Below are 20,805 nucleotides of genomic sequence, written 5' to 3'. Positions count from 1 at the left end.
AAAAGACAATGGGATATTTCATGTAAGAATAGCCCTATGCGATTTGTTTATGTGAATGGAAAGGATATTTCTTTTTTGGATGGTTATGGGATTATTGTCTGATAATCATCCAGAAAAATCTTCCCATACCAGTAGAGGAGATGCTTAGATTAGATGGCCACATAAATTGTTGATATTTAGATTTAGGCAAAGCCAAAGACATGTTGTTATGTCAGACACTTAATTACATATGTATTTACAATAAAAGCTTTAAGATTTGGGCAAATTAACAAGATGTACATGTTGAAAACATCCTGTCATTTTACAGCAGACCTCACCTTTAATTTCACCCCACATCTCCCACGCAGAGAAAGCCATCGAGATGAGAGTCTCAAAGATCGACCACACCGCCCTGCATCCCCACCTGCTGGACATGAAGATCGGTCAGGGACGCTACGAGCAGGGCTTCTTCCCCCGACTGCAGTCTGACGTGCTCTCCACGGGGCCCACCAGCAACAAGTAAATATCTTGCATTACTGTCACTTCAAAAATACTTCTGTAATTTATTTCAAATAAACTTAATTCAGTCTGAGCTTGATGGAGGTTTCATGATGTTTCTCTATGAAGTTGATCGAAGTTGTTTTGTGTCACAGATGGACCAAGAGGAGCGCTCCGGCCCAGTGGAGGAGGAGGGATCGACAGAAGCAGCACGCTGAGCACCTTTATTTAGACAACGACCAGAGGGAGGTGAGAGGTCGCCGCGCTGTTTTCTTCTCTCAGCTCATTTCCACACAGATTGACTGCCTGAGCTTTGTTGTCTCGGTTCATTTTGCATGACCTGTTACTTAACTTCGCTCTCACCATCTTGTCTGCTCTCCCGCCCCTCCCTCTCACACCTCTGGTCACTTGTCTTTCTTTTTTTTTTTTTTTTGTCTTTCTTCTCCGCCTCTCTCTTGCACTCATTGCTCACACACTCTCAGCATGTAGAGTGTTTGTTTCCGGAGCTGCAGCTCCTGCTGTTTCTTGACTACTACTGGCTCTCGCAGTCCTTCAAGCCCTGTCTAAAGTCGGTGACTGTGGATGTGGTATGTGTTGGTAGTTTGTGAGGCTTTAAGTCGTAACACTGACCTGTCCACCTGTGTGGTCTTTACCTCCCTCTGCTTCCTTCACCTCAGCAGCCGAGCTTATAATCCACGTCACTTTCTAGGACGTGTCATGTTTGAACTTATAAACATGAAAGTGAATGAAAAGAAAAGAAAATGTTGTTGTGTGTTTGTGTCAACTGAAGCTTAATATTTGTACTTCTTTTATTACATCAAGTTTGTTTTTTTTAAAAGAAAAATAAATCATGCTTATCAAGGGCAAATCTTTCAATTCTGGTATCTTTCTAATTAGCTTGTATTTTTACTACGAGGATCACTGCTTGTATAATGATGATAATAATTAAAAACTGTATTTATAAAGCACAATTCATGCATAGAATGCAACACAAAGTGCGTAACATAAAAATAGACAACCATTATTTATGATAACACAAAAAAAGAAGAAAAATAAAAATCTAATAGAATTTAAACAGCAGGACTAGATGAGATGAAACAACCATTAGGTAGAAACAATTCAGGAGACAGCTATAGTAAACTTCGTTTAAAAGTGTCATTGGAGTCCCAGAACAGAAAGACAAAAGGTTGAAACTGATTGAACTGTAGTTTTTCTAGTATTCCTCGTTCTTCCGTAGTAACCTTCACCATGCGAGCCCACCAGAAAGCTGAGTTGATTTCTCTGTTTAGCTGATTGCTGACTGAATCCTCTCCATGTTTTGTTAGAAGTACATCCAGGAGGCCAGAAACCTGGGCACGACCATCAGACAGCCCAAACTGTCCAACCTGTCGCCTTCTGTCATCGCTCAGACTAACTGGAAATTTGTGGAAGGATTGCTGAAGGAGTGCAGGAACAAGGTTTGTGTATAGCTCTGCTGCTTTACACATTTCTACATGTGCAGAAAGTCTACACAGCACTTTCAATGAGCGCTTCAGACACATGAAGTTAGTGAAGAAACTTTGTCATTTGGAGTTATGGCCAACTTTCTAAATGTCTATATTGAGTTATGAATCATTTTAAAGTGGACGCTGTTCATTTTAAAAATACACATTTTATGGTGTCAAACCTCGAAGAAAGTTACTGGTAATATAAATAAAGAATATATAATGCAAATAAAGATATTATTAAAAACAAATCAATTTACTATTTCCTGGTTGAGGCTTAAATTTGATCCTTTGGGTATTTGGTTAATAAAAGTAGTCACAAAGGATGAGTTGCTGAAATGACAACAAAACAGAAAAACATGCAAAACCAAATTAAGCTTTGTGTTTACGTACATTAGTCTTCTGTTTTCTCTGCACAAAAGTAAGAAAAAGTCCAATATTATTTGTTTGAGTGCTTTGTCACCAGAACTTTGAGCAACAACAGTTTACGTGCGTTTGTTTCCCTGCAGACCAAGCGTATGCTGGTGGAGAAGATGGGTCGGGAGGCCGTGGAGTTGGGCCATGGGGAGGTCAGCATCACCGGCGTTGAGGAGAACACTCTGATTGCGAGTCTCTGTGACCTGCTGGAGAGGATCTGGAGCCACGGGCTGCAGGTTAAACAGGTCAGGAAACAAATGATATCAACACCATCTCACATGATTGATCCTCCACAGCCGGAGGACATACAGTGCTCTCAGAGAAAATAATGGCACTTATCTGTGTTTTCTCTTTCAGGGTAAATCTGCCTTGTGGTCCCACCTGCTGCACTATCAGGAGAGCAAAGAGAAGAAAAGTGCAACTCCAGGTGGTTTGGGACCTCCAGGTAAACGCTGAAATCTGTTCACCTGATGAACAAATTTACATGAACAAATGAGTGAAGTGCTTAACTTCCTTTTCTTCTACACACCAGGGTTCATTCATGACACAGAGAGACGCAAATCTGATGGTGGTGTATCAGCCATGGCCCCTCTTAAAGTCTCCCTGATCCAGGACATGAGGTGAGGAGGTTTTTAGATGTGAGCTCAATAAAGGATGAAGTCTCGCCTGATTTAATCCAGTGTACACAAAGCTGGCTTAGAAATCTATTAGCTGCTGGTAGCTATCAGAAGAAAGTAAATTGGATTAATACTGCCCCCTTGTGGTAGGCTGTCAAACAACTGCTTTAACAATCCTATGGTAACTGATTGTCTAAGTGGGATCTATGGATCTGCAAAGGATTTTCAGGGGGTCAAAATGAATAATAATGACCTAACTTATTCCAGTAAAATCATCTGTAAAATTGTTTTTATCATTCATTCTTACACTCGTGTCTTCACAAATGAAGAGGAGTCTGTTCAACAACATAAGAACAAATTTATACCTCAGACAAAATGTTTGTTTGTTTTGGTTCAATGACCAAAAAAAAACTTGAGATCTGATGTTTTAGGTAAACAAGGGCTTCTCTATACAGCTGCTTAGACAGTTTATTAGATGTAAGGGACATTTTTCAGTTTATAAGTTATAGTTTTTAGTAGATTTGTTTTGGAGTTGGACTTTAAAAGTAAACTAAACTGCTGTTAAGTAGTGAGTCTTGTGCAGAATATATCTTCAGAAAGCAGGAATGCCACTGTAACAGTTTGCTGTGAGAAACTACAACTTCTACTTCATCAGTCAAAATCTAAATAACAGAAACATCCAAACTACCACAACATAAATATTTTGTACCACTAGCATTCCAGAAACACATGATCATTTTAGATAATGGTACAGACTTTTAACATGTTGTCTCACATGTATATCTCACTTTTATTGTATGTATTTTATGTATCTCACTCATGAGATACATAAAATACATACAACAAAAGTGAGTTTTCAAGAGTGACTCTAAAGATGATACATGTTTTGTAAGTCCAAGAGTTATTCCATTTGATTCAGAAAAAGCTCTGTCCTCTTTTTAAAGTGTTTTGGGACCTCTTTGCCTTACTAGATTACAAATAGTGAGATATGTGACTGGACATCAGGGGAAATAGGGAGGAGGAGATGTGCAGCAAAAGTCCTCTCTCATCAACATGACCACTGTCCCAGACCCTCAGGCCAACCTGGTGCCCCCGTTTGCTCAAATTGTTTTACTCTAGTATATTTATATTAAACACTAAGCATTCAGTGCCTCTTGAGAGCTTCTGCAAGACACCTGCATGCTTTAACACCGTGTGCGTGCGTGTGTGTGTGTGTGAGAGAGAGAGATGGCATAGCAGACATCACTGTTGTCATGTCATCTACTGTAACCCAGACAGAGTTGAGGAGTCAGGGCTTGTGTTGCGGGAAGGAGGCGCATAACAGCACGTTACTTCCAGCCTAATTACCAGACCCCCCACCAGTCTGACTGAGAAGAGAGGAGGGGTCAACTCAGGGTGCTCAGAAGAAACCATCAGTTAGCCCTTAATTAGGTTTAAAAAACTGATAATATTGTCTTCACAGACGGCAAATATTTTTACTAATTAGCCTTGTTTTTAAGCTAATTAGAGATGATCTGTGCGACCCTGTGTTTTTTTAGGTAAAGGATAAAATATAACATTGAATATACGAGATGCTTTCCTCCGTTGCCATGGAGATGACAAGTGAAAAGTGGGTTACTTGGTGTGAGCTAGCGTTGAGGGTGGAGACAGGGAGGGGGATGGAAGGTAGAGGAGCTCTTAACAGACGAGCTTATGGCACAGGTGGAGTGGAAGGGAATGTGTCTGGACATCAGAGGCATGATAGTGGCTCCGAGCGATGACATGGGACCGAGCGTGTGGTTAAAAATGCCACAGCAGAGGCGCACTGGGCTGTTTGTTTGGTCATGAGAGCGACTCACGGCGGGTAATGTTGGGGAAAGTCAGACTTACTGTATGATATAATATTCATACAAGTCTGAGGTTGAGAATAACATTTATAGTGCCGAGATGATTTGTTGGTAAGGTGAGTGTAAGAAAATAATTGGCAGTAATTCTTATAGTCAAATATCCACAGCTTTTCAAAAGTGAAGATTTTCTTCTTTTCTCTGTTTTTTTTCATTGGGTTTTGCATTGTTCTTTGGAGAAAACAATACATTTTATGACATCACTTTGGGTTCATACAAAACTATAAAAGTTTGAAAAATGCTTGATTTTAACTATATGTTATTAAGTTTAGGAATATACTTTGAATTTGAATATAATCCTTGAAAAAAATGCTTGACTTTCAACATAATCAGGTGTTTCATCTACACAATCACTCTTGTAATTGTCATATTTGTTTATTTCTTGGAATTGAAAAGAGCGAGCATATAATAATCAATAAAGTAAAAGTCAATATGATAAAGTTAATATGAACAGCTTGTAAAATAAACCAAGTGACAATGTACTGTACATTGATTGTTGCAGGAAATTACGTAAACTTAATTTATTTTTCGTGTGATAATAAAGGCTTCAAGAGTCTGGAAATTGTTGGTTTAGGTACCTTGAAAGTGCTTGAATAGTTTTTAAAATTTACCCCTAAAAAGCTGACTAACCCTGTATTTTATAGACTTGAGAATTATCGATTTATCAAAAGATAGCTCAAAGATCCAAGTGCACTAAAAATAATCAGAAGACATTTGTGATTTTGGCCCATTCCTGTGTTATCTCAGAAGAATCCTTTAAAAAAAGCCATCCTGATGTTTGTGTTTGTGTTTGAGCTCCTCTGAACCTCTCGATCTGTCTGTTTATTTTTCAGACACATTCAGAACATCAGTGAGATCAAGACGGATGTGGGTAAAGCCAGAGCCTGGGTCCGCCTCTCCATGGAGAAGAAGCTGCTTTCCAGACACCTGAAGCAGCTGCTTTCTGACCATGAGCTGACAAAGTGAGCAAAATGACACAAAAGTCACACTTTCCTCAAAACAGTAAAAGTACCACTGAGTTTCTTTTCCCACCTCTTGTATTTTCTTATCCTGACCTTCTGTCTGTGTTTCTGGAGGAATGTCTGTCTCATATGAAATTAGGATGACGTGTGATCTACCCATTTATAATACATTAACTCTTTTGAAATCTCAAAGCATCATACGTTTGTCCACCGCCACGTAAATAATTTACAGCCTTCTGCATAATTAATATCTGAGTGGTGAACTGGGTCAGGGGGGTTTCTGTCTGCCTTTTGTGACCTTACCTTATCATTTGTTCTACCTCACATCAAACAGGACTCACTTTGTCATCCATTTGAATTAAAATGAATGCATCATCATGCTGATGACACTGTTGAGGAACTTCACTATTCGAAAATAACAAATATGATTTAATTGTGATAGTCTAAGCATTAATATTTGTTTTTACACTTTCCTCAAACAATCTTCTTTGTTCTTTCAGGAAATTGTACAAACGGTACGCCTTCCTCCGCTGTGATGATGAGAAGGAGCAGTTTCTCTACCACCTCCTGTCCTTTAACGCTGTTGATTACTTCTGTTTCACCAACGTCTTTACAACCATCAGTGAGTGCTATTTGAATTGCAATCAGCCCAAACATACTTGTAATCAAGTGATTTTATTTGACATTTTTGTATAACGTTCATCTCTCTCTCCCAGTGATCCCCTACCATGTGGTGGTTGTTCCCAGTAAGAAGCTGGGTGGCTCCATGTTCACAGCCAACCCTTGGGTGTGTGTCTCTGGTGAGCTGGCAGAGACCGGCGTCCTGCAGGTCCCCAGAAATACTCTGGAGATCACTTTTGAGGTTGGTGTTAATTCTCAGATAAAGGATAAGTCCACTTTGTTACAACTTGGACCATTTAGTGCATTCATGTGGTGTCGGAATGATCGGAAAAATTAGCTTCTGAGTGGGAAAATTCATGAGAATGACCCCTCAGGTCAGATTAACGACTTGGAAACTTGAATATTTAGGGACAAGACTTGCTGACTTTGACATCATATACGCAGAAACATGGCAGACAAAAGTGCATTTGGTTGAAAATGTTTTATCAATTCTGATTACATATCAATTTTTGTTATTTTTAATATGTTATTAGCAGGTCTCCAGACTAACTTTTAAACTGGTTGCACTGGTGCAACTTACCTTTATCATTAAGGTGCACTAGCACACAGATTTTTTATGTATTAACACATTCTGTAAATGGTTGAAAACAGGAATAAAGGTGCATATAAATGATTTTCTTCATTTAAATCACACCATCACTTTTTCTTTTTTTTTATATATATATATATATATATCTGAACTGCACCCCGGAGCCCTCTATTAGGGCTTTGACACATAGTTGCTGTCCACGTAGAGTGATGTAGATTAATTTGAAAAGTTTTTTATTATTGTTAACTCTGAAAACCAGTCAGGGAAAGCAATATTAAAGGGGTTTTAGGAAAAGTACGGAAGCCCTAAAGGGCCATGCATTCATACATTTTATTTCCTCTTTTTTCCTGTGATAATGAGTTAATTTCATTTGTTTTCTCGAGATCTCGAGTTATTATCTCGAAATAACAACTGCCGTTTTCCTGAGATAATGGGATAATTTTCTCGAGATCTTGAGAAAACAAAAGGATAGTGTAGTATATTAAATCATTGCAGGAAACATCATTCAGTGTAGCAATGTCAGAGGAGCAGGAGCATATCGATCACCACGTCACATATCTTTTCAATCAAGGCCTGACACAGGCTGAAATAGCATTATGCCTTGCTGTTACAGATAATATACACATTAGTGTGCATAATCTAAAAAGACAGTTAGCAAGGCTTCAGCTATATTGGCGGCGCAATCTAAGTGAGCCTGATGTCGTCATTAACTACATAGCTGACCAGCTATGTAGTTAATGAGGAGATCTCGAATTAATTATATCGTTATCTCGGGAAAACAAAGTTTCGTTATCTCGAGATCTCGAGAAAATTATCTTGTTATCTCAGGAAAAAGGCAGTTGTTATTTCGAGATAATAACTCGAGATCTTGAGAAAACAAATGAAATTAACTCGTTATCACGGGAAAACGGAGGAAATAAAATGTATGAATGCATGGCCCTTTAGGGCTTCCGTAGAAATGTACTTGTTCAGCAACAAGTCTGTAAATAAAGCTTCAAACTTAAAACAGCTATCAACATAAGCAGTTCAACACCTTTTCTTTGTGGCGTCCATGTTGTTTCCACATTACTTAATATGACTTAAAAGCTCATAAACAGACCAAAGTCGGGGGAAAAATACCTCCCAAAACATGAAAAAGGACCATCTGAGGAGCACATGAATACAGGGTTAATTTTGTAGTTTTAATCACCTTTTCTGTTTGGTAAAATTGAAAGCGAGCAGACACGAAATGTCCATAATGATGCCTCATTGCACAGAAATTAAAAGCTAGTCTGATATGTTGGTCTGTAAACTGTGATATGACCTAAACTGTCACAGGAATAATATTTAACCATTCTCTGTTGTTTTCTCTTCTGAAGAAGTTTGGAATACAAATGTGCTAATTCTTTAAAACCTTTGTGATCATCTGACCGCTCGTCTCCCATTTTGCTGTTGGACTTCTTTTCAGTCAACAAATTATCAATAAAAATGATCACCAAAATTATAAAAAGAAGACCAAGTTGTAACAAACCGCAACTATTCTTTAATGGAATTAGCTAATATTTCTCTCTCTCTCTCTCTCAGTGTCAGAACCTAGGCAAGCTGACCACAGTGCAGATGGGTCATGACAACACAGGGCTCTACGCAAAGTGGCTGGTGGAGTATGTCATGGTCCGCAACGAGATCACGGGACACACTTACAAGTGAGCACGTCTTCTGAGAGAAATTTACTATTATTATTTATTTGCAGTGTTGTTTAAACCACATGGGTCTCAAAAAAATTAACAAAACGTGTTTTTTGTGCAGGTTTCCATGTGGCCGATGGTTGGGGAAGGGTGTGGATGACGGCAGTCTGGAGAGGATCCTGGTGGGAGAGCTGATGACCCCCAGCACTGAGAATGATGAGAGGATGTGCCGCACACCCCCGATGCAGCAGTCCCCAGGGATGATGAGGAGGTTTGTTACCATCTCGCCAAACAGCAAACCAAGTAAGTTACTCAAAACCGCGTAACCATAAGCTCTAAGTTATAGGCGTGTGTGGATTTTGTTATATTCTAGCTGATATTAGAAACTTTTTGCACTCACTGATACTTGAAGCTTTGTTTTTAATACCTTGACTGCTTAAAGTTCAAATGCATGATTGCAAAAACACAATGACAAATAGATAAAACCTGGATGGGGATTTTTCCTCCCTTTGTGCTTGTATTGTCTTACAGAATCTTTGTTTGCCCTTTTTCTTCTCATCCAGAGCTAAACACAGGTCAGATCCAGGAGGGAGTGGGAGAGGCCATCAATGGGATTGTGAAGCACTTCCACAAGCCGGAGAAGGAGGTGAGACACGGCAGTCTAGACAGGCCCCGACATGTACTTCTATTATTCATTGCAAATGAAGAATAGCAGCTTTCTGCTCTGGTGGTCCCCAAGAACCCCTCAGTGTAGCTGTGGGCTGTGTGGTTTAATTCACATTGTTGAAACATAAAAGCAGAATTCTTGTTGATTTTCAGAAATGTATATTATTCTTGATCAGTTTTTCTGGCCTGGAATGATGCCTGTTATTGTGATTTGGATGCACTATTATAAAGCACCAACACTGCTAACTATTACTTATTTAGGCACATGGAGTGATGTTTCCAAATCAAAGGCGATCCCTATAGAAGATTTTTAAAGTGCATTGTAACTTATCTGTTGATTACAGGTTGTAGGAGTCATTGCTTGTGTAGTCAAAGTACAAAGGATTTTCTTTTGACAGGGAAATCCCCTCCACCTCTGCTCCACCTCTTTACAGTACCGGCACTAACAATGTAGAGTGGCTGCTAAGAATAGAAATCGTCCTACAAAATATTTTCTCCATGATCTCTAAAATGAATATAACATTCAGTAAACTTGAAAGCTGTTATCTATTATAATGATTCATTAGCTACCTGTTTGAGATGGCTGTGTCCAGTTAGTCCGGTTTCTCTGCAACATACTTGGAAGTATAGTTGGTCCTTTTTGATGGGATGACTGGATCTGAGAAGCTGTTAAGAGCTATACCTAGCAAGTCCTCCTTTTAATTGTCATCCAGCCTCATAATCACTTCTAACTACATGCATTTTCCTGTTGTTTTTGCTCTCCACAGAGAGGCAGCCTGACCCTTCTCCTCTGTGGGGAGTATGGCCTCGTCTGGGCTCTGGAGCAAGTTTTCCAGCACGGTTTCAAATCACCCCGACTCTTTAAGAATGTCTTCATCTGGGACTTCTTGGGTAAAGACTTAATATCATTACCATCTCAAACTACCTCAGCCCTCAAAGTGATATTCCACCAGAATCTAAATGTTTTGACTGTCTGAAACACAAAAAATGTGGGAGTTTTTAAAACAGATTTTTATATTACTGTATAATCAATTTGGTTTTTTTGCTTAAACAGAGAAGTCTCAAGTGTACTTTGAAAGTGCTGAGCAGCGGGAGGCAACTCCGGATGAAAACTGGCAAACCAGAGTGCGCCACTTCTGCCGCTTCATGCGCGCCATCAACAACACGTCCCGAAACATCGGCAAGGACGGGAAGTTCCAGATGCTCGTCTGTCTGGGTGCAAGGTAGGCCGGCAGCATTCACTAACCTCCAGACGAATCTGCTGTGGCCATATCATAACCCATTAAAGGCATACTATGCAGGATTTGTTGGTTGCTGTTTGTAAGCACACCATTCAAAGTTGAAAGGAGTGGCATTGGTGGCGGTTATGTTCTAATAAAAACAAATAGACACACCTCCACATAGCCTTCCAGATTTTGTATGAATGTAGCCAAAGTGCACGCCTCATCTTGTCCTTTATTTGCCACTCTGCTCTGCCTGTGTGTGTGTGTGTGTGTGTGTGTGTGTGTGTGTAGCTCAGCCCTGCCATCAGTCAAATAGGCACACAGACCTGCAGCTCTTTATACATCCAGCAGAGGAGAGAGAAAGAGACAATGATGTAACCTGGTTGCCACAATTTTATATGTGCACACTGTTATTGGCTGGGGGCCACACACCACTGCCAAAAGGCTCACGCCCAAAAACGTCCCGAAAATAAGAAAATACAGGCAGAGGGAAGGGTCTCTGCAGATACCCACCACCACCCACACACATTGGGTCCTAAGTGATTTTTTTTCCTTTTGTATGAGTTTCAACATTGTTTTTTAAGAAAATCCTGCATAGTATTCCTTCAGTGTACAACCATAAATCAAGTTAAAGCCCAGAGGATACAAATCAATCCTTCCTGTTGAACTGTCTGGTTAAGACACTGAATCCCTAACAGAAGCTGATACACTGCTCTATATCTGACCCTACATCCTGACCTGAAAGGAGTCTAGTGAAAAATGATCTCTCCTTAGAGGATTCTTGAAGTATCAGATATTTCATTGGTTTCCTTCAGTTCTTCCTCAAAGCTGAAGAGTGTTTGTGGCTTTGCTTTTACAGTAAGTGTATATAATAATGCTGCGATTCTTATGTCAGTGGACAACTGTGTTTTTATCCTTAATGTAATAAATTTGATATTTTATATAGAGATTTTTGTTGGAAACTGCAACATGCAGTAATTGCAATTTGTAGAAGCTGTTGTGTTGACGCCACTTTGTGTCTGCGTTTTCTTCTTTTCTCAGGGACCATTTGCTGCATCACTGGATCGCTCTGCTCGCAGACTGTCCAATCACCACTCAGATGTACGAGGAGACTGCACTGATAAAAGACCGCTCGTTGGTAAACTCTCTGATCAGAGTACTACAGACTCTGCAGGAGTTTAACATCACCCTGGAGGCTTCGCTTGTCAAAGGCGTTGGGATCTAAACTGAACCCACTTCACACCAGTTGTACCTGACCGGGAAGATCGCTGGGGACCACGGAAAAAGAATAACTGAACCTTTTATATGCAGGAACTGACTTGAACAAAAGGACTTTTTCTGGCTTATATTAAAGCTACTGTTACATTTGCCATATATTAAGTGCAATGAGCCTTTCAAGATATGTTGTTATTTTTATCCTCAATGATGTTGCCATTAGATGTTAAAAATATGTTTTCTATTATGAACCATGATTTTCACATTTATTGACCTACTTGTGCTATAATGTTCTATTGAAAGCTAAATATTTTCATTGTTATCATGAACTGCTGACAATGGCTATATTTAAGGGAAAGTGAGGATCAAAACTGTTAATATATTTTCAGAGATAAAACAGTATTATTTTGTTAAATCAGTCAAGTTGCTTGCTCTGTTGTCAACTCAGATTCCATTGTCATTACGCAGAGCTTAAAGCAAATGATGTAGAAGTATGCTTTATAAGTATGTGTATGACAGGGGGTTTGTAGTGTGGACGATGATTCACCTACACAGAAATAAAAAAGGCTGTTACATTCGACCCTTTCCCTGGGAAATGTACTAGTATGCAGATCTTTACATGGAATACCTTTAGCAGAGAAAATTATCCTTTTTGCATGATAATAAGACTGTGTGGCTCAAGCCTGTATCCAGTGATGGACAGTACATTCAGTTGGATAGAGAAAAATACCCCAAGTCTTTGGTTTGTCCTCCCGGCTTTCTGTGCAAAGTGGATCACAATTACAGCCTTCATGTAAATACCTCCAACCAGCCCTTTCCTCTACCGCCACCCCAGCCCTTACACTACATCTATCCTCTTCTCTGAACAACAACAGTGTGATGATCTGTGTAGACTCCTCGTGATAAAGGATGATCCCCTGCTTCCTGCGTGAGGAGGCAAAAGGACATCTTGTTCCCCCCTTCCTGATTTTGTCATCATGGTTTCTTGCTATGCAATATCCACAAGAGAGAAAATTCAGCCCCCTGGTCTCTCCATATCGGGCTGTCTTGAGGTGTTACCTGGCCCTCCTCCGTTACATACATTGAACTTAACAGTGCAGAACAAGAGATTTGATATGTGAAGGACTGTTTTCTCTGTGCCAACAACGTCTGGAATGACTGTGTTGTACTCGTCTGTGTACGACCCACACATGAGCATCTTGGGAGATATATATTTTTGTTTTCCAGTACTGTTGTACATTTATTGACATAGCTGTGTAATGTAGTGTTTACTAAGTGAGCAACAGTGTACAGTGTAAAAATATATTAAGAATAAAGCATCTGTAATGCATTAAAGTGGATTTAATTGTATCAGAGTTTACAGTTATTCATTAATATATTTATATTATATGTTCCACTAAGAAAATGAAATTCACTTTGAAAAACAACTTAAGCTTCTTAAATGTGAACATTTACTTTACCTTTGGCCTCTGGACTATTGGTAGCAGTGTTGGAATATAACTAAATACATTTACTTAAGTACTGTACTTGAGTACAGTTTTGAGGTACTTGTACTTTACTTGAGTATTTCCATTTTCTGCTACTTTATACTGCCACTCCACTTCATTTTGGAGGAAAATATTGTAGTTTTACTCCCGTACCATTATTTGATAACTGATAATAAGTTACTAGTTACTTTGGACATAACTTTTTAAAATGTATTTAGTTTATCAGCAATCGGATAAAAGACAACAAAAAACAAAACAAAATACTGATTCAGATAATCAGAAAAATGCTGAATATCAGATACAATAATCAGTCGACCCACAGTATACAGTGTACATGTAAATATATGTACAATGTACTTGTAGGTTTTCTTTTGATACTTAAGTGCATTACTGCCAGAAAATGATGCTTGGTACTTGAATATAGTAGTTAATATCAGATACTTTTATTCAATTACTATCATATTTTACCAAAGTAATATTTTAACACAATATCTTTACTTTCGCCAGTATGTGAACTTGTTTTTTGAGAAATGGTGATTCTTCTCACATTTTATGGATCAAATGACTTTTTAAACGATTATAGTAATATGCAGATTAATAGATAATGAAAATAAGTGTTAGTTGAAACGAGTCTATTCTTCGCCTTATCCGGCCCGCTTTAGCTCTACTTTGTGTTTATTAAAAACAAAATATCCTAAAATATTTAACCTACAACTCTGAATTCCCCATTTAATCATAGTTGAAAAGTAACTGTATTAGCCTTGACAAGCGGGTCATGGACAGATTTATACTCTAAGCTTTCTCTGTGCTTTCTCAGCTGAGAAAATGTCAACAAACTCTTCGCGCCATGTCATATAGCTGTTTTTCTTTAAAGCCTTGAGCCAGGTGGATTCTGGGACTTTGAGTTTAAAAAGAAGGCCGTTAACAGCTGTGACGGTGCGGCGATCTCCCGCTCTTTCACTACGCCTCCCATCATTCATGTCTTCTGGAGAGCACGCGAGGACGGCAGCGATTGGTCGAATCAGGTTCAAACTCAACGGCTGCACTCCTTATATGGTCATTGTAGGCTCAGCCCTTTCATTCCGGCTTTTTATGCAAATCATATTCTAATGGCCAGCTGTATGCATTAGTAGTAAGAGCATGCGCAGTGCGTCAAAAGAATACGGCGAAGATTCAAAGTTTTTGTTCAGTAAGTGCATCGTTATTTCTCTTGTAAAGAAATTACATTTGTGGAATTTTAGCGATTTGTTTTGCGTGGGTAGACAGGTCGTAACGTGTGGCGATGTTTACCTGACGTGTTCGTTTCCAGTTGTTGCGAGCTAAATGTACAAAGACGAAGCGCCTCGACAATGGGATAACGTGGAAGTGAACGAGAGCGTGGCGTGGTAATGGTAGCAGAGTCGGCTAGCTAGCATGCTAACAGCTAACAACAATGAGCCATATTTGGCGCTCTAGCGGGCAAAAGTTAGAATTTAAAGGGAAGGACGGGTTCATCGCAACTTTTCGTATTTTATTCAAAATGTGACAACACAAGCGAATTGCGCCGAGTTGATAATTGTGTTTTTAAAAACACGCGTGTTTCACATAATTCATCGAATAGCCCGGTAGCTTTTTGTTTCTTGACTTCAGAAAGCGCTCCTGCCCGCTTTTTGTTTCGAGTATTCGCTGCAAACAAGTCTGTAGTTGAACAATGCCTGGCTTCGGATATGTGCATTGTGTTGGTGCTAACAAATTCACAAAGTTTCTGTGGCATTAACCAGCGTTCAGAAAAGTAACATTGGCGTCAGTTAACGATAGTAAAACGCTGTGTTGTGGGTGTAACGTATCTGTGATTGACCTACGTTTAACCGTGCGAAGTGTTTGAAAGTTTGAGAGCCTGCCTCGGTCGCTTTATACATCAACTCTAGCTTCAAACATCCACTATGTTTGGATAGTTTGCCTCTTTTCCAACACAACCTATAACATCGGGTTATAACGTCAGCGTGAGGTCTGTTTTTTGATGTTTTGGTGTTCCCGCGACTTGGTTTTAAATACCACACATAACGTTACTCGGGTGTTGTTTTAAACAGGTTAGTTCAGCTTTTTAACTTGTAACTCACTTTAAATGGATTCAACTTCTATCTAATGGCTGAGTTTCATACAGAAATGTGTTAAAATGATGGGTTAAGACTGGATTGTGTGTATATGTGTGTGTGAATGCGTTCAGGGACCGCCCCCCTCTCCGTAGTAGAAAGCACAACTGTCTGCAGACATTCACGGCGCTCATCACGAGGACTGAGACAATTACCGATCTTTGTTTTCCGTTTTCAGATTTTTTTGCCACAACACTGACCAACAAATAGACTATGTTTGGCTTTCACAAGTCAAAGATCTACCGGAGTAACGACGGCTGTTGCATCTGCAAGACCAAGTCCTCCAGCTCACGTTTCACAGACAGCAGCCGATATGAGGAGACGTTCAGGCTCTGTTTTGGGTAAGAGCTCCCATTCATTCATGTTGTGCGTTTGTACAGTGTTAATCTCTCTATCTTTTGCTTGTGTGCATGTGAATTGAGATTAAACTAATGCACCAGGGTGTTAAACTTCCCACTGTGTTTGCATGCTCCATTTATTATTTTTTTTAAGGCTGTCAGAGGATCGTGTTGGAGACATTTGCAATGCCTGTGTGTTATTGGTGAAGAGGTGGAAGAAGCTACCTAATGGCTCCAAGAAGAACTGGAACCATGTAAGTGATGTCAGACAACACAGCAACGATCTTTTCTGGTTTATCGTGAGCCTTCAATTGACTTGCTTGCTTGTGACCTGACTCAGGTGGTGGATGCCAGAGCTGGACCAGGCTTCAAGGTGACAAAACCCAAGAAGATGAAGAACAGTGATGGGAAGAAGAAAAGCAAGCTAAAGAAGCTTCACAAGTTAAAGAGACAAAGTAAGTTTCATAAAAAATATCAGCATGCTAGATGATTTGTTGATTAAAATATTGACTTATGTGCCTAATATCATGGTCAGACCGATGCATGCAATTTTTGGGTTTGTTGTAGTTTCCTTCTCTTCTCAGCCCAAACTGACAGCCTAATTAAGAATTGATTGTATAGCAGCATCTTGTGGCTCTTTTTGTTAGGGCAGACATGCGCTACTCAAGATGAGTTAGGGATATTAGGATATGGGTGCATAAATGCGTGTGCATGGATATGCAATAAAAGTCTAATGAAATGTGTTGCATTATTTCTGTGGACCAAAAATATTCTCAAAATAAAAATTCACAGAAATGTCACAGAATAAACAATAAAGTAAAACAATAAAATATCCCAATATCCTTGATTTAAATTTGAGTAGTGTAGTTTAACTGCAATGTAAGGCATGCATTGGATTCAGTGCATTCAATTAAATAGCCAGTTTTCAGAAAATTGAGTTGCATAAATTTTGATGAAAAATACCACATTCCAGCATCTCTAATGTTGATGTTTTTTAATGGTTTTTTTTTTTTAGTCTTCCATGATGGTAAACTAAACACATGGATTTTGGACTGTTGGTCAGAGTATCAGGAAATTACTGTGGGCACTTTCAGTGTTTACAGACATTTTATAGACTACAAAAAATACTACAAAGATTAATATAATTGACAGTTGTTGCCCTTGTTCAAATTAGTTTTTGTTGACCTACTTTCACTCTACTGTGTATTTATTTTTTTAAAAATCCCCTCAAATATTAAGACTTGCTGAATTTCCCATCTGTTAATTGTCACCTTTCTGCCCAGTAATAAATCATGGTTGAGAGGGAACTGTTAAAACTTTAGTCAACTATAGTCCTCATTTAACCAAATCAATCTGATGACAATGTTTAAGTATTTCTTTTGTTTTCCAAGCAGATTCAGATGCCCACAGTACGACCTCCAGTGTGTCTCCTGCGCAGTCACCCAGTTACAGCAACCAGTCAGACGATGGCTCAGACATCGAGTCCAAACAAAGACGCTCGACTCCCTCCATCTTCTCCTTCTTGGATCGTTTGTACTGGAAAAGGTAAGCTACTGCTGTTTGCGGGACAGATTAATTAAACTGTTGTTGTTTTTTTTCATATGATAACAAAGCATCTGTTTTTTGTTTTTGTTTTCCTTTTAGGCAAAAGGTGTGCTGTGGGATTGTCTATAAGGGGCGGTTCGGAGAGGTGATTATTGATCCTCGACTTTTCAAGCCCTGCTGCAGTTCCAAAAAACAGAAGACGCTGGCATCCACGCAAGTGGCCGCACACCTTCCAGACACACTTCCTCCACCACTTCCAGAAGATGTGAAAGAAAGCTGGTGATCGCTTTTATTGAATCCCCCTGTAGGGTTATCCAAGACATCCCCGTCTGGATTTGTCTCCAGTGGCAGACCTCCCCAATTCCACTCCAACTATGTCTGTTAGTTAGATGTTTCCTTTCTTTTGTAATATTACTTTTTATATGGGTATTTTTTTAAATTTTGTATAGAGTTAATTTTCTTTTTTATAGAAAGATAAAAAGAAAAAAAAAACTTAAGGGCATTAGTGTTATTTATAGGATGAGGAAGAAAATTTTGTTAAGGCTCCATTTCTGATTCTGAATTATTTTTGTTTATTTTGTATTGATCAACGTTTGTGAAAATATTGTCACTTTTTCGTACATATCAAGACTGTTCTATTTTTTCATGATTTTTCCAAGTGTGCATATGAAAGACACCAGCTATTCTAATAACAGCTTTTTTTGTGTGCGTGCGCGTATGTGTGTGTGTGACTCTTCAACATTTTGCTGCAATGTTTTGTTGTATCTGTCCAAAAGTATGAGTCTGTAGGGTCTTTTAGTGCACACATTGGTTACACCAGGGACCATTAGTACAACTGTTCTCAATGAACGTAATGAGCTTTTAATGTGTGTATAATCTGACATATTCACAGCTTAAGCATGCCGCAAGTTTAAAACACTCCATGCATGCAGTACATTCCTCTGCCCTCTGGAATGACAAAAGTGATTTATTTATTTCTTTTGTACAGCCTCCAATGAAATGACAATGCATGTTGTAAAGCAAATGTTTTTAAAATGAATTTTGTAAATACAGTGTTTTGGCTCTTGGTACATCCAAACTTTTTTAAAATTACAGAATGGCAAACCACTACTTCTGTAAAAATGAGAAATTTGAGTGTCTGAACGGTGTTGAAATTTGTACTTTTATGCTAAGCCAGTTAAGTTTTAGCACACTGTGACATCTAATTTTCTCCAAGGCATTTCTCTACAGGCATGCAAAGCTGTAGCCTATGCTATGTTCTGAAATACGTGTAAACTGCAGGGAAAGCTATATGCTTAATTGCTGCAATATTCCTTATGTTTTATTGCTAATGGCTTGCAATGGTCAATAGCTGAACACACAGGAATCATGTGACATATTTTTAATGGTTATGCTACATTTTTGGCAAAGAAGTGCTGTTAGAGAAAATGTGTTTGTGATTGTTGTGATTTATCTTCAGAAGCAATTGTCAAAGTTCAAACTATGCAGACGTTTTGAATGTGAGAAGTGCTCTGGGGGCTTTCTGTCACTTTCATTAATATAGTGCAAAGTGATGGATCCTTATTCAACCAAATTGGCTTGTAAAAAGCATCTGATATTTCAGCAATAATTTTACATTTTCCTACTCACAATTCACAATTGTCTCAAGATATTTCTTGTGTGTCATGTTAAAATAATGCTCAGTTTGCAGTTTTAGCCACGGTGCATACTGTCTCAAATTATCACTGCAGTGACAACGGTTGTTTTTCTTTTTGTTGCATTTCTGTAACCAATCTCAGACTTCATGAATTGACAGGCAATGCTCTATAAAGTTGCTTAATATATAAACATTTCTGCGGCAGGGTAGTTAAATGCTGAACATGTTTTATGATTCTTACTAAAAGGAGAAATGCTGCTCCCTTTTTCAGCTGGGAAAATAAGCTTGTTTTTGTCCTTAGGGAGTTGCCATATATTTCTTTTGTTTTTGTTTTGCGAGGTACATTTTGGGATGTGAGATGTGCCTTAATGAATTACCTGACCTTTATGATTATCACGTAATTTATATTTATTTATTGCAAAACTTTTTTCCTTTTTTTTTTTTTTTACTGAAGATTTGATAACTGGTGTAGAGCCTTTCAGAAAGTCTGTTAATTAATTTGTGCACTTCCTTTGAACATGCAATGTAGATGTTTTTAATGCTTTTTTGTATACTGTACCACAAAGTAGATCCGTATTGTAATAAAAGAATTGAAAGAAAAGTGTGCTGGTGATATTTGTTGGAGCCTGTAGGTGGTGTACAAGAGCTACATACAAGGATGTAATGAACATTGAAGACACTGGTGTGGATGAGGTTACTTGAGTCTTTTATTTCCCGTTATATCATTGAATTGATTTATGGGTGTTACACTAAATTCTGTGACCCAATTAGGAGCCCTGATGTGTTGCTACTGCGCAGGTTTTTATCATACTTTTTGTACGTACTGTATTGAGCTGTTACCAAACATGTCCCTCCTTAAATCTCCATATTAATTAGTAGAAGTTACATATTTTGAAACAAAAAATGTGAGTCAAAACAGTTTTTCTTTACAGTAAAAAAAAATAATAAAATAAAAAATGCGACCCGATAGAAAAAGAATTGGAGGCGCCATTTTGGTAACAGCTATTTAAATAGAGACGGATAAGAACGACCCATAATTTGATACGCCACACAATTAGCTTAATGTTAGCTAGTTAGATATAAAACCTGTTACCTAAATTAGGACAGAAATCAGTCATGTTGAAGACCTTTGACTGCGTTGGAAGTAGCTTGGTAAGAGTTATCTATCACCGCTTCTATTAAGGACACTCTGAAAAGGCACCAAAACCTAACTTTTTAGGAGGGAAAGACGGCGTTCTTCATCGTGTAATGTTTTTTTTGTTTTTTTTCGTTTCATTTGTGTTCACTGCTAAATTCTTCATCTTCCTCCACAGTGTTATGTTATATGACTGACAAAATAAACAAAACAAACAAAACAAAGGTCAGTTTTCTGCGGCTGAGTCGCTTTTGGAGTCGTTATAGAACCGATAAACGTGTGTTGCCTAGCAACCATGTTGTTTGGCTAACGGTAATTACGCTCCCCGGACTAGCTAGTTAGATAGAAGTTAGCTTTGAGCTAACCAGACGCCATTAACGGCATGTTATGTGGTTGTGTTATGTGTGTTTGGTGTTTTTTTATCACAGAGGTTTGGCATGGTTGACTTTAACACAGACACCAAAGGCCATGTTTACAGAGTTGAGACTTTAAAAGAACTCAATCATGTCAGGTTCACAAAAGGAAATCCGACCATAGCTTTCAAAATAAAAGCCTCTTCAGTGCGATGAAGTTGTAACATTTTACGCAAAGTCCCACTACTTCCGGGTTTGCACTGGCTATCCGACCGACTTGACGCCCCGCTTCAAAAGCCTTTTTTTCCACTCTAATGTGTACGCGCACGCACGCTCTCATTCTCGCTCGCCGAAACACACA

General features: G+C 38.8%; 2 protein-coding genes across 5 annotated transcripts in view; both read left to right on the top strand.

Moving 5' to 3' along the window:
- The window catches only part of dennd5a (DENN/MADD domain containing 5A), a 38,834-nt gene extending 25,666 nt beyond the window's left edge, over positions 1-13,168 (top strand). For both annotated transcript variants that reach the window (XM_073464337.1, XM_073464336.1), the window contains 15 exons: positions 348-498; positions 633-726; positions 1,803-1,934; positions 2,471-2,623; positions 2,736-2,823; positions 2,911-2,998; positions 5,712-5,840; positions 6,341-6,462; positions 6,557-6,702; positions 8,614-8,732; positions 8,836-9,017; positions 9,278-9,360; positions 10,148-10,271; positions 10,435-10,603; positions 11,645-13,168. In XM_073464337.1, the coding sequence (XP_073320438.1) occupies positions 348-498; positions 633-726; positions 1,803-1,934; positions 2,471-2,623; positions 2,736-2,823; positions 2,911-2,998; positions 5,712-5,840; positions 6,341-6,462; positions 6,557-6,702; positions 8,614-8,732; positions 8,836-9,017; positions 9,278-9,360; positions 10,148-10,271; positions 10,435-10,603; positions 11,645-11,828 (1,964 nt within the window). In that variant the 3' untranslated portion in view covers positions 11,829-13,168. The remainder of the gene's footprint in view (positions 1-347; positions 499-632; positions 727-1,802; positions 1,935-2,470; positions 2,624-2,735; positions 2,824-2,910; positions 2,999-5,711; positions 5,841-6,340; positions 6,463-6,556; positions 6,703-8,613; positions 8,733-8,835; positions 9,018-9,277; positions 9,361-10,147; positions 10,272-10,434; positions 10,604-11,644) is intronic.
- A 1,241-nt stretch (positions 13,169-14,409) lies between these two features.
- On the top strand, positions 14,410-19,184 carry sinhcafl (SIN3-HDAC complex associated factor, like). Of its 3 annotated transcripts, none has more exons than XM_073463913.1 (6): positions 14,410-14,494; positions 15,616-15,778; positions 15,930-16,029; positions 16,116-16,230; positions 17,170-17,320; positions 17,420-19,184. In XM_073463913.1, exons 2-6 carry the CDS (start codon positions 15,651-15,653, stop codon positions 17,601-17,603), a joined length of 678 nt encoding a protein of 225 aa, XP_073320014.1. In that variant the 5' UTR covers positions 14,410-14,494; positions 15,616-15,650; the 3' UTR covers positions 17,604-19,184. The 3 variants fall into 3 exon arrangements, with proteins under 3 accessions (XP_073320014.1, XP_073320012.1, XP_073320013.1); XM_073463911.1 differs by having other exon boundaries at positions 17,167-17,320; XM_073463912.1 differs by lacking the exon at positions 14,410-14,494 and adding an exon at positions 14,543-15,374 and having other exon boundaries at positions 17,167-17,320.
- Positions 19,185-20,805: the final 1,621 nt, after the last annotated feature.

Source organism: Pagrus major, chromosome 4, assembly GCF_040436345.1.
Source record: "Pagrus major chromosome 4, Pma_NU_1.0".
NCBI lineage: Eukaryota > Metazoa > Chordata > Actinopteri > Spariformes > Sparidae > Pagrus > Pagrus major.
The sequence above is the reverse complement of the archived record's forward strand: the minus strand, read 5'-3'. Positions and strand labels throughout refer to the sequence as shown.

Coding starts and splice junctions, on each gene's coding strand:
- sinhcafl (XM_073463911.1), top strand. CDS start 15,651: ATGTTTGGCTTTCACAAGTCAAAGATCTACCGGAGTAACGACGGCTGT. Junction 15,779..15,929: donor ACGTTCAGGCTCTGTTTTGG/GTAAGAGCTCCC, acceptor ATTTTTTTTAAG/GCTGTCAGAGGATCGTGTTG. Junction 17,321..17,419: donor GATCGTTTGTACTGGAAAAG/GTAAGCTACTGC, acceptor TTTTCCTTTTAG/GCAAAAGGTGTGCTGTGGGA.